The following is a 12,939-nucleotide window of genomic DNA, read 5'->3' on the forward strand; positions in this document are numbered from 1 at the left end:
ATGGAGAATGAGGTTGGCAAATCTGTGGACAATCAAATGGACAAATACATGTAATAATTTGGAAGTTTTCTTTACCTATCCTTGCTTTTATTCTGCTTCCTTTTTCTCCCTGATTTGACATGCATTTACCCCATTTTCATTTAGCTATGCTGTTAATTCTTTCTTACCCTCCCCTCCTCAATTTAGAGTTACAATAATGGGGAAATCAGAAAGTCAGATGGATATTGTGGAAAAATCAACAAAACCTGGAAAGAAATCCTGGCGCTTTGTGGCAATTGGTCTGGCTGTCTTGCTGCTCCTCATGACTTGTTCTGTGGTCACCCTGGTAATCCTGTATGCCAGCAGCAGAGGTAAGTAACCTATGAATAATTTGTTTCTTTCCCCTGCAAGCAACATAAGTCTTTTTTGCAGAGCTAAATGAAAACAAAAATGCAGGAAGAAGGTGAGCTCACCTCTGTGAGGGACTTCACCATCTCTGCCTTGTTCCAAGCTCACGCAGAGAGAGGATTATGTTGGATTTTATTTGATTATTTAATTATGTGAAGTAAGATGTTGTTTTTAAGCAATTCTGTGCATTTTATTGAGTTTAACATTATTTTGACAAAGGTCAAAATAGTTGCACTATTTTTAGAGGGGAAGTGTACATTTATGTGTCTTGACGTTTCCATATTTTATAGTACAATGTGAGAGCTTTTTAAAGAGTCAGGGTACTGCTGGAGAGAGAGAGACTTTTTAATATTACATCAGGCAGTCTGAGCTCTAGATGAGATGTGGTTCAGTGACTTTCATGAGAATGACTTGCCAGGAACCTGACAAAGAAGCATGTTACTTTGATGTGCTTTACCTCAATATATTAATTGCAGAGCATGCTTACTCCCAAAACCAAGTTTTTCTACTAGCACACCACATGCAAAGTCCTGTTTAAAAATTCTGTGAAGCAATAACCAGGATTGGCAGCAGCACCTGCCTCGTGTTTATCAATTCCGTCAATGCCTCTTGGTTTCAGAGCTTTGTTAAGCTGCTAGAGACAAAAACCTCCTAAGCATGAATAGCAAAACTAAAGCAAGGCACTGTTTTCTCCTTACATTGTCTCTGCATCCCCCGCCTGCAGTGAACTGCTTTCTTCAGTATTTGTAAATACATCAACACTGTGCATTGCTGAGTAATAATTCATGAGAAAAGCCTTATTGTTTACTCCTTCACTGCCAGCAACTGAATGTTACCAGCATTTGTTCCAGTGCTAGATGAGATCCCTGAGTATTTGGTATTCATAATACTCAGCACTAAGTTGGTCATATTCTGTTACCTCAGGAGACAGGAAAAAAACAAAACTACCCAGAGCTGGGTAGGAAAGAAACTCCCCAGAGTAGGAATTTCTGTATCAGAATCACTGGGTTATGAAGAATTTTGTTGCTTGGGTGTATAAAAGATTTGAGAAGTCTGCTGTACATGTTGCTTCTTGGGTTTAGGCAAATCAGAATTTAGGCATTATTAATATTTGCCCAAATGTCAGTCTCACATCAGGATCCACGCAAAGAGTCTGTGCACACAAAGCTAGCGTGAACTATGGAGGGAAAAGAAGGCAAGCTTGTTTGGGGAAAAGGAATTCCAAAACCTAAATATTTTGCAGGCGTGCATCAGCAATTAAGCTTTCATTCCAAATGTTTCCCAGATCCAGACATTCCTGAGCAGAACGTGAGTGCAAAATGATAGCAGAGCTGATATGCTGCTTGTCCTGTGCTCTGTGCAGCTACTCCCTGCTCTTTTCTCCTGCTCTCAATGAGCGTTTTCAGCACTGACCTAGAGTAGGTTTCCTCCCTGTCTTAAGTGGAGTTTAAGTATACACAGTCGACCTACTACAATAGGAGATGCCCGACCTACTACAATAGGAGATGCCAAGACGCCGTCATACCCCGGAGCAGCAATCAGCTTTATGTAAGTGACAGGTAGGACCTGGGCAGCAGGAGCTTCAGTCTGCATGAGCTTTCAGATGAAGCAAGAGCTCTTCAGTGCAACCAGTGAAAGTTCAAATGCAGGACAGGAACAGTTTTTGTTTCTTGAGAAGTTTTGCCCAAATACTCCACTTGGTTCTGTTTTGATATCTAGGCCCGCATCCATGCCCAGTCAAAGAGTCTGTCGTTGACTTACCAAGTGAAAAGTATGTATTGCTCAGAGCTGGATAACATGAGAATAAATCCTACACTGCAACAGAAAAAAATGCAGCTGAACAGTATTCTTGTGATAGAACCAGGAGTACTACCCTTATTATTTTTTAATTATTATTTTTACTAATTTCACTCAAATATGAATTCTTAAATCTGTATGGGATAGTGGTTTGTTTATCAAAAGCCTATTCAGTTCAGAGCTCTTTGTTTCATCTTTTTACATCCTTTATCAGACTAACACTACCCAGACAGGCTTTTAAAAAATAATTCTATTTAGCTAATGGAAAATTAAGAGGATTATCTGTCTTTTCTTTTTAAATACATGAATGTATTTATAGGCTTTGGTTCAGGGAGCTTATTTTTGTTCTTCTTGTATGTATCCTGCAGAAAAGCATTGTGATGCGTGAAACGAGCCTCTGGCTAAAGCAGTACTACATGTAATATACGTGAATATTGACTGTGATTTTATCTATATACCCAGACCAAAAAAAAAAAAGTCACACTGAAGCTCACACAGCAGTTGTTATATAGTTCTAGAAGCTCTTTGGGGATTTTTGACATCCCAAGTAGTTTTCACACTCATAAAATCTTGTCTAAATAAGCTAAAAGTATAGTAAGAATAGCAGAGTAATATTTGGGTGAACATAGAAGGCAGGCAGACAGAAGTGAAGTCATTCATTTTTGAATCTGACTACAGCATGCTCTCAATTACATCTTCCCATCACCACCCACACATCTTTGCAGCCTTTTCACAGCTCTCTCTCAGCTATGTTCCACAAATATTTACCAACCTCCAAATCTCATCACTTGTTGTAGAGGTTACATTTTGAAGAACATTTCAACATTTATTGTAGCTGGCACGTCAAGTCGTCAAGTCATAGTCAGTGACTTCTCCAAACAACTTGCATTCTCACCTAATTGCCAGTCCCAACCACTCAAATATATTATCAGTTTAATTGATATTTTATTCACTTTCTGGCTGCCAAGCTTGTAGGGTTTCTCAGGTAAGGTTTGCAGATCTTTTGTTTGTGTTTGCATCCCTACAGGTTTTCACTATTCACATTTATTATACAGGCTGTCATGGAGCTAGTGGGCCTACTCACACACCTCCTAGGCAGTTTACAAACAAAGAAATGCAGTCCTTGGAGTAAGGAGCATCTTGTTCTGGGAGTGGATTTCAGAAGACCATACTATGCCCCTGCATTTCCTATGCTGTGAATGGAATTAATGTGCATTTAAGTAGTGGGTTTGCAAGAGCCTGCTGACTAGGAGCAACATCTAAACTCAATGCTAGCACAGCAAGGAAAGGCTGAGATCTGGCTCATCTCCTAGACTGATGTGTCGTCATTCTTTGGCTCCATGGATGTTCATTAGTGAGTCATCTAGTCAAGGAGATGGAGAATTTAAAGTAGTAGCTAACACAAAAGTCATGAGGAAATGACATTTGGGTGGCAAGACTCAATTCCACTAAGGAGTGACAGGCCACACACAGCTGCGAAAGTGGGCAATTTTTCAGCCTACTGATCCCCACCTAAATTTGCCTCAGCTATGCTTACAGATAGAGTGTAGGTAAAAAAAAAAGTCATGAGAAGATTGGAGAGAAAAAACATCTGGCTTATGGAGCCCATCTGAAGACACCGACGTGTGGCACAGATGATGCTTTCAGAGAAACAGAAGCTAAATTTGACAATGACATTATTTGTTGCAAACAATGTGCTGTTATATAGCAACAAAGGCAGTCTGTGGTGCTGACAGCACTTCCGCAGGTGAGAACTGTTAGGAAGAGATAAGGTGCTGAAAGGTAAAGCTCACGCTCGACTGCCTGATGACAACTGTGGATCTAAATTATTTCAATGTGTGCCATCCCCAGCCATCTGTGGTCCTCAGAAAGCACAGTGGCAAACCACTAAACACAGACTGTACGCTTCAGAGAATTATTTGCTTGGGTTTGGTTGTCTAGAAAGAAACTTCAATAAGGCAGCAAAAAGTAACTTTTTTTTTTTTTTAAAGTCATCACTCAGAAGATGAACTGCTGAAAAGAACTACAGTGCTCTACAGGTCTCAGAAATTATTTTTATAGCCTGCTGCTTACCACTAAATGTAGTACTGCTCTGTGGCTTCCTGTAAAGTCACGTTAAGATAATGGGATTCTTCACAGTGAATTCAGTGGGGTCTGAAGCATGCCCCAGCTTTGACATTTTTCTGTTTAGCAGTTGGCCTCTGAAGTTGTCTGGAGTGCTTATTTTCCCCCCTATTTTCTTCTTTCTGGAGCAGCCCCGCAGCTAAGTTCCTTTTATTTAGCTCTGTTAAAGCTTACCCTCCCTTATCAGTTCTCCGATGGTGCTCTGCCAGCCTGGAGGTGAGGAATGCCTTCAGTCTGCAGCAGGATCTCTGGCTCTTCTCTGCCAAAAAGAAGACTATTTACAGGGCACGAGCGTGACTTCATGAAGCAAGGGCAAGGGTAACGCTGAATTCTGTCAGCCATTGAAGAACCTGGTACTGTACAGAGCAGTTGCAGTGCTGAAATCTTTGTCCCATTTATGTTCATCTGACTTCCGTCTTGGATTGTTTTAGAAGGAATGCCCAACGAAGGGCATCTCAGAAGAAAAAAAGTGGTAAATTGGAATGATTAATTTTTTTTTTAAGAAGTTGTAAGAAATTAGATCCTAGACAAAGTTGGCTGGAGGAAAGCCAAATGGGAGTTAAGGTTTGATAGAAGAGCTGAGCGTTGATTCCCCACAAGCCCTTCCAGTGATACGTGTACTTTCTGTGCAGCAGAGGGAACATGGGATTCAGAGCTCAGCGTACTGATTTTCCTCTGCTACAAATCACTGTCTTCATGCCTTAAATTAGCATCAAACATGAGTTCACACCCCACTGGTAGAATTTTCTGTTCAGAAGTTTCCTATCCCAGCTCTTTAAATCCTTCCAGCTGCTCCTTTTGTTACAGCTTCTAGGCTCTGTAGAACATGAACCTGCAATCTGCCCTTCCCACCTCCGTGCTCGCAGCAGGCTTTGTCATCATGGGAACGGGGGGCTCTGTCATGGCTCAACTTTGCACTAATGTTTAACCAGAAAAATACGTAGAGAAATCATAGAATCATAGAATCTGATTTGGAAGGGACCCACGAGGATCATCGAGTCCAACTCCTGATGCCTATATTTATACTGAAAATTTGAGCAGTTGGTTGCTTGTGGTTTTGTCAACCAAAAGGTTTGTTGCTTGTGGTTTTCTCAAACAAAGCATGTTGAGAAAATGAGGTGTTAGGAGGTGCGTTTTACATTTGTTTCTAGTTATTTGAGGTTCGAGAGGTGCAATTGCCAGAGCCAAGTGAGCAAAGGCTCCACAAATATCTTGTGGATGAAAACAGGGCAGTGTTGGTCATATCTCAGAGTCAGGCTGGCTTGGTTCTTTGTCAGGAATGGTAGCAAGGCATAAGAGACAATTGATAGAACAACAAAGGAACCACTTTTAGAAGTAAGCTGAGAGCCCCTCACCAGCCATTTCTAATTATCTGTTTTCATGGCCGAGTTTCAGAGCTCTGTGTGTGTAACCAAGGCTTCAAAACCAGATTTGGCTTCCCTGCTTATGTATCTCAATTACATTTTCACAATCACAGGAGCTTCTTGAATGAGGGGAGTTAGAATCTTGCTGAAAGCAGCTGGATTCCAGAAACTGAAGTTAGACATTGTGAGGCTATATTAAAGGGAGAAACTTCAATTAAAAACAGGCTTCAGCTGAGTCCTGTCCTATCCCATCCTTGAGAAACAATGGAAGAAATACAGCATACTCAATGCAGTTCTCCTTCCCACCTTGCCCAGTAGTATTTCTCCTCTAGGAGAATTTCAGAATGGCTTTGAACTACTAGCTTTTCCCTAGAGATATCCTTCCCCCTGGAAGTACCCTGGGCTTTTAAATATATATATTTTATGAGAGAGTTTAGGAAACTCCAGAAATTGTGCTTGCCTCATCTGGTACCAAAGTGCTAAACCCCTCCATGTGAAGCTTCATATTGTTACACATATTTTGCTCATCCCATGTTCAGATTGGTAGACGCTAAACTATTATAAGGCATGCAGTTATTCTAATGCAGATCTACTCCCACGCAGCACGACAGCACTCAGCTGAACCCTGAATATTACATTCCCGATCACAGTGGGTGCTTTTTATGTTGCTTCCACTGATGAACTTCAAAGCCCTCTTTTCTTCCCTACTGTTTTATTTCTATCTGAATTACTGTAGTCTTGTTTGCTCTCATGTAAAACACTTGTTTTCCTTGGAAGGAATTTGAGTAACTTTTCTGCAAACAACCTAGTGCAAGGATAAAAAAAAGTTTTAAAACATGGCAAATTTTGTTGGAAAGTCAGGGTGTCAGGTTTTTGTTTTCACATCAAGATGCTCTGTATCACTGCCATAAGACTCATAGCAGTACATTTATTACAGAGCAGCAAGCAGCAAGAGCTAGGCACTGCTCCAGTTCCTGCTCACTGACATTAGCAGTGCATAGGTTTTTGGGGATCTTCACTGAAGGTCTTCACTAAGAGATGTCTTTACAGTTGATATCTTTTGCTGACACGTAATGTTCACTTGCTCTAAAACTGAACAGACCTGGCATTAAGGTTGGGCTGCTGGTAAATGACATCGGTAACGATTTCCAACTAATTGTGTCTGCTTTCTTATTCCTCTTCCTCCAGGCACTCACTATGGCACCAATTCAGGCAACATATGTACCACACCTGGGTGTGTTACAGCAGGTAATGATCGGTACTGTGAATAACTCTTGCAGAAGTGGTGTTCTACAAATTGTTAATTCTACCCAATCTGAATAAACAGTAGTGCAGGCTTTAAGACCAGAGGAGTTTAAAAGGGATGAAACTCTTTCTGTCAAAGGCAGTGAGTACAGTGTCCTCAAACAGTTCCATGTGTAAAGGCTGGGAAGGTAGGGGCGGAAGGAACACAACTATTGTTCTTTTTCCATTGTATGCTTCATCATCACTTAATATCATTTATAAGGTAGTAGTACAGCAAGATTTCCATTGTGGTCAACAGTTCTCTGGCCACAAAGATGTGGCTTTACCAACATAGCCTGTATCTATGACGTATCAAAAATTCCCTTAGATCTAATTCTCTCTGAAAGGGAGTGTATTGTACACATGGGGCTCTTCACCTTATTATCTTGAGCATCTACTGATATACCTCCATTATATACAATCAAGAGAGGTAAGACCACAATACAGATGTTCAGTTATCCCCTGGAAAGACTGGCTTCATAGGTAGAGATCTTACGTAGGGCTTCAGGCTCTACATGCCTGTTGTAAGGCACTGTGCTGTAGGAGAATTATCAGTCTGTCATTCAGAGGCTCCTTCTGTAAAGCACTATAATTGCAGTGCAGATGTCTGCCATCAGATGCTTCTTCGCATTTTTAAATAGAGAATAGGTTCCTTTGAGTCATAATACATGAGCATAAGTCTTATCCATGATAAGCAGCATAAGAAAGATGCCTTTCTGCCAATCTTTGGTAGTCCCAGAGATTACTGAGCAGTCTGTGGAACTCAACTCTCTTATTTTGATACCTAGCTGCTAGAATACTTCAGAATATGGACACCACAGCTGACCCTTGCAAGGATTTCTATCAGTATGCTTGTGGGGGCTGGCTGAACCGGCACGTTATCCCAGAAACTAGCTCCAGATACAGCATTTTTGACATCTTGAGAGACGAGCTGGAGATCATCTTAAAAGGTAGGAGTGAGCCTTCTCTACCCTTGTGTTTCACTTCAGATATTGTTTACAGTACACTATGGAGAGAAGCGTTGATTGTGATTTTTTCCCCTCTAGTCCTTTAATCTGTCTCTGACTACATCCATTTTGTGATAACATGCTGTTCCCATTAAAAAAATGGCCATAGATGATTTGGTACTAACTTCAAAGGGAGATGGACAAGCTGTGTGCATGTCCTTCTTCCTGACACTTTTTTCCTTTAGTAGCTCCTTTAAAGAGCACTCTGGTTTAATACCAATCGAAGCCTAAGGTAACAGATATTTATCATAGCCCTGAATTCTCAGTGATTTCTATGAAAAGATCAAAGTTCTCCAGGGCAAAAATCTTACTGCAGCGGTTCCTTCCACAGGTGTGTTGGAGACTTCAGATCAAGGGGACAGAGAAGCATTTCAGAAGGCTAAGATACTTTACAAGTCATGCATGAATGAGAGTGAGTCCCTTTTTCTTCTGTTCTCCTGTTCAATACCAAACATACAACTGGAGGAAACGTCCAGTGTCCTTGCCTGGATAGTTAATCTTCATTCAAATACGGACACCTTCGTACATTGCACAGATGCTGGTTACCAACCTCTCATGTGCAAAGCCTTTCCTTCTCAGTGCACAAGTGCATCTTATTTCATTCTTTCCAAAGCCATTCAATTAGAATCTGTACATATTTCTGCTACTTTTATGAATACTAATATAGAAAACAGATTTTTGGTATCTCTTATTTTCTACTATGACAGATTCAGTTTCAGATTTAAACTGGTAGAAGAAAAATAGGTAATAGTCCTTTCTCCATCCCTCCTCCCACGGCTCTCCAAAACAACGCAGTATTTGTTTTTCCTGTCTCAGGTCTTATAGAGCAGCGAGATTCATTGCCTCTGCTAGAGGTCTTAACAATGGTTGGAGATTGGCCAGTGGCTTCTGCAGACTGGAACGACACCAAAGGTAATGCTGAGCCCAAAAGAGTTCAGTAGCACCAAGTCTGAATTAGATACTGCACTAAGGTGACAGCCTGTCCTTGATATCCTGACTTTTGCTCACAAAGAAAAGATTAAAATGTAGGATGCAATGCATACACATTTGGCATGCAGTGATCTGTAAAGTACTTTAAATTAAAATACCCATATTGTAAGATCTCATTCATGAACGCTGGACGTTTTAAGGCACGGTTAGGAAACCTAGAGGACCAACATGAAAACTGAAAACAAAAAAGCTATATAACCAATGTGTTCTAATACTTGCATACTAATTAGAGTTTGAAGCATAACACCCTAATTATTCAAGGTCATGGTGATTTATATTATGCATATATTGCAATATATAAATTAATGAGCTGCTGATTAATATCATCAAGATAGGTAGGACCAGTGAGAACACTGTCTAGCTATTCCTAGCCACTGTAGGGATGTCCTGTGCAAATATTCTCACTTGATGTCTAGTCTGTTTCTAAACAATTTCAGCAGTAGTCTTGCAGACTCTACAATTTTATCAGTCCTAATATATTGATAAATAATGTACATTTTCCCTTTCATGTCACAGAACCGGGCTGGAGCATGGAAGAGAAACTCTCCATAATGAACTCCAGATTTAACAAACGTGTCCTCATTGACATGTTTGTATGGAATGATGACCGGGATTCCAGCAGACACATTATTTATGTAAGAAAAATATTTCAGGGAATTATTTATGTACAGCAGAATTATAATACATACAGATTAGCTTTCCATAAGTCATACACTCAACTGACAAAATTTATGCAGTGGTTCTGTACCCTCAAGTGGCTGATACATCTCAAAGTTATATTGGGAAATATTTTGTGGTACCATAATTTGTTTTTGTTTCAGCTAAGTCAATGGACCTTTGCTGATTTACAACACTTAAGAACTGAAAATGCTTGTGACTTGCAAAATGATTATGAGGTTTAATATAAAGCAGGAAACCATGTTTTTAAGGTAGATACATAAATATTTCAGAACTCATTTGAGTATTTTTACGCATGAATTCTAGCCCCCAAGTCAAGCAGCTTCTTTTCTAAGTTGTTTAAACTAATTCTTATATATCAATGACTACTTAAAGATTTTGCTTAATAACCCTTGTTAAGTATCCATCCTGTTGTCATTTAGAAATTCAGAGAAAGAAGTTGGCTCTTCCATCCCACCCCAGTTTCTAGAAAACTGAAGTTCTTTACTGTTTGGTAGAAGCATATTGTTGGCTATTCCAACATTGTACGACATGTGCAGCATTTCATGTTGTCTTTCAAGGACAGCACCAGTTCCAGTTCATCCCTAACTAAAGAAATGTATGATTTCTTTCAGATTGACCAACCTAGTTTAGGAATGCCATCAAGAGATTACTACTTTAATGGAGGCAACTATCAAAAGGTAAGTACTCTTTGTGATTTATTTACTATGTGCTACTAAAGTACTATCATTAATTATTCCCATATTTCGGAAAACTCAAATATATGAATCTTCATGTCTTGCAACAGACTGACATTCACTGCTACTTTTTTTTCTACTTATGCCAAAGTTCCATTAAGTTTACAAAAGTACTGAACAATTACATAAACACCAAGCCTCCCCAGAACTGGCTAACTCACGTAGCCTTCTTCTGGTCTGTGTGAACGAAATACAATTCTGTTTTATAACTTTAAAGTCTCTAATTTTGGAAGATAGGTTCACATTTTAGTGCTTGTATCTTCTAAAACTGCTGGTTCTGGCTACTATTAAAGAAGGTACTAGAAAGTGGATTATAAATATGATCTAGTGTGACAATTCTCCCATATTCAAGCATACAATGCCACAAAATGACTTATTCAACACCAAAATATTCAAAAGTTCACATGTTCATTGAGGAAAAAAAAAGTTTTTTTTACAGCAACAGCAATATTAATGGATACTTATCTGGTAAGAATCTGCTGCCACTTACTTCCTCCCCTCCCTCCCACCATTCCCCAAAATTACATTAAAGTTGTGAGAGACTAAATTCTAGCTACTCTTCCCTGTCGGTGCTCAGGGTGAAAGTGGGAGGTTCTGTAAGAACTTAGTAAGCTGTGGCAAACACTCAGTTTATGTTTCCAAGCTGAAAATACTGCTTCAGTACTTTTTATTTTGTCAGTTATGTCATACTTGCAGAAAGGATTTGCAACCTAACATCAAACTAGTTTTATTAACATGAATGGAAGGGAATACAGAGAAAAAAAATAATCAGCATTTCAGGCTCTGGCTAGTGACTCAAAAGACAGATAAAAAACAAAATCAGTTTGAGTAGTTTTCTTCTGACTTCATTGTACTGGAATATATTTCCATATATAATATAGTCTAAAACACAGCCCTGTGAAGTTTTCATGGGGTTGTTTTTCCACACCTTCTGGCCAGCTTTATAAACCATCAACTTCTGTTAATCTGTCTTGTAATACAAAACATACAATTCCCACACGGTTGTGTTGGGAACTATAGAGGGCTGCTGTGAAGTTCACTGGTAGCTTTTGAAACTAGCATTCTGTTCTACAGGTTTCACCTATGTAGTAACAGTTACATTAGAAAAGAAGGATATTTATGCATCACTACACAAAATTAAGACTTGAAACAACTTGGGGTAGAAAAACAGGTATAATACACTGATAATCTTAATTTAGCAAAAGAAAACACAATATTTAAAGAAGTTTTAATTTGAGGCTATAAAGAAGGACTATGGCTGTATTTTTAATTTTTATGAATAAGGAAGAGAGACAACCCCTTTTTATTTGCTATTTAACAGCTCACTTCCCACAAACAATGAACCAAACTGATGACCCAAACTCCCTCTCTGCTTAGTCCAGCATCTTTTGGCAAGACTCCTACTGAGGCCTGTGGGAGTCCAGCCTGATTAAGGCCTCAGCATTCAGCCTAAAAACACAAGCCATTATCATGTAAGTGCCCAGACTCAATTTCACAACAGTTATTTATCTGGTTTCCAAGGTCTATGTAGGAAGAAAAGTATGCAAGAATAATAGGTAATGTTAAGCTTTCCTCTGTCAAAGATATGTACTCAGCAGTCAAATATCTTTATTGGGACCACTCCGAGAAATAACTCACAGCCAGACCTTCCCATTACAAATAAAGTAAAGGTATCACTGGGAACCATCTGAGAAAGCTTTTCTTTCAGGCAGTAAAACCAGAGTTTGGAGAATTTACAGTATAACTTCCAGAGAACTTAAATCTTCTGTGTTTACCTTTACCTAGTGCTTTGTCTAGTTAGGGATCACTAATTCCCATACTGTGACTCAAAGCACAGGGCTTTCTTCTTGCTCAGGTAGAAATTCTAACCTCAAACTCTAGAGTTACAGCATACAGGGAAGCAAAAAGTGCTGCTTTTGTGTGTTTTGAGACTCAACTGCACTGCAAGGTATTCCAGGGGGAATTAAGGTCCTAGGTATTGCAGTAGTATCCATTACATTAAAGAAAAAAATGAGTGTAGAGGGTTGCTTTGGAGACCATGGCAGAGGCTGTGGCCACTGGGCCAAACTTCTTCCACAGCAGACTGTGTAAAGCTGAAATAATTGTTTGCTGAATGAGGAACAACAGACAGCAAACCTCTTCTTTACGACTCTATACACAAAACTATTTCTTGCAGGTCAGAGAAGCTTACCTGCAGTTCATGATCACTATTGCTAAAATGATCCGAGAAGACAAGAACGTATCTAAAGATGATTTGTTTGTCCAGGAGGAAATGGCAAAGGTTATGGAGCTTGAAACAGAGATTGCAAACGTGAGTACAGAAATCAAGAAGTTCTCAGGATGTTCGGGTTGGGGTGAGGCAGAAGTGTCTCACTGTTTTTTGTAGCAGCTTGACACAGCACAGAACTCATGGCCAAGAGGAAAAGGAGGGGGCAAGAAACTTTGTGCTGTGAGCAGCCCAGAAATCAGAGCCTCTGTGTGTATTATTCCATCCATTGTAGACACTGCTATTCTGCCTGCTCTAACCCTAACCATACTTATTTTTGGAAATCTCCTAAAGCAGGATAATCT

General features: G+C 39.6%; 1 protein-coding gene across 2 annotated transcripts in view; it reads left to right on the plus strand.

Moving 5' to 3' along the window:
* Positions 1-12,939, plus strand: part of MMEL1 (membrane metalloendopeptidase like 1) — a 25,875-nt gene continuing 12,936 nt past the window's right edge. The window contains exons 1-9 of one of the 2 annotated variants that reach the window (XM_035557600.1): positions 1-50; positions 187-350; positions 6,861-6,920; positions 7,745-7,906; positions 8,295-8,375; positions 8,780-8,875; positions 9,470-9,588; positions 10,246-10,311; positions 12,545-12,679. In XM_035557600.1, the coding sequence (XP_035413493.1) occupies positions 1-50; positions 187-350; positions 6,861-6,920; positions 7,745-7,906; positions 8,295-8,375; positions 8,780-8,875; positions 9,470-9,588; positions 10,246-10,311; positions 12,545-12,679 (933 nt within the window). Of the gene's footprint in view, positions 51-186; positions 351-6,860; positions 6,921-7,744; positions 7,907-8,294; positions 8,376-8,779; positions 8,876-9,469; positions 9,589-10,245; positions 10,312-12,544; positions 12,680-12,939 lie in introns of those variants that run through there. The other variant, XM_035557602.1, reaches the window with a different exon arrangement.

The sequence above is a fragment of the Cygnus atratus genome, chromosome 21 (assembly GCF_013377495.2).
Source record: "Cygnus atratus isolate AKBS03 ecotype Queensland, Australia chromosome 21, CAtr_DNAZoo_HiC_assembly, whole genome shotgun sequence".
In the NCBI taxonomy this organism is placed as follows: domain Eukaryota; kingdom Metazoa; phylum Chordata; class Aves; order Anseriformes; family Anatidae; genus Cygnus; species Cygnus atratus.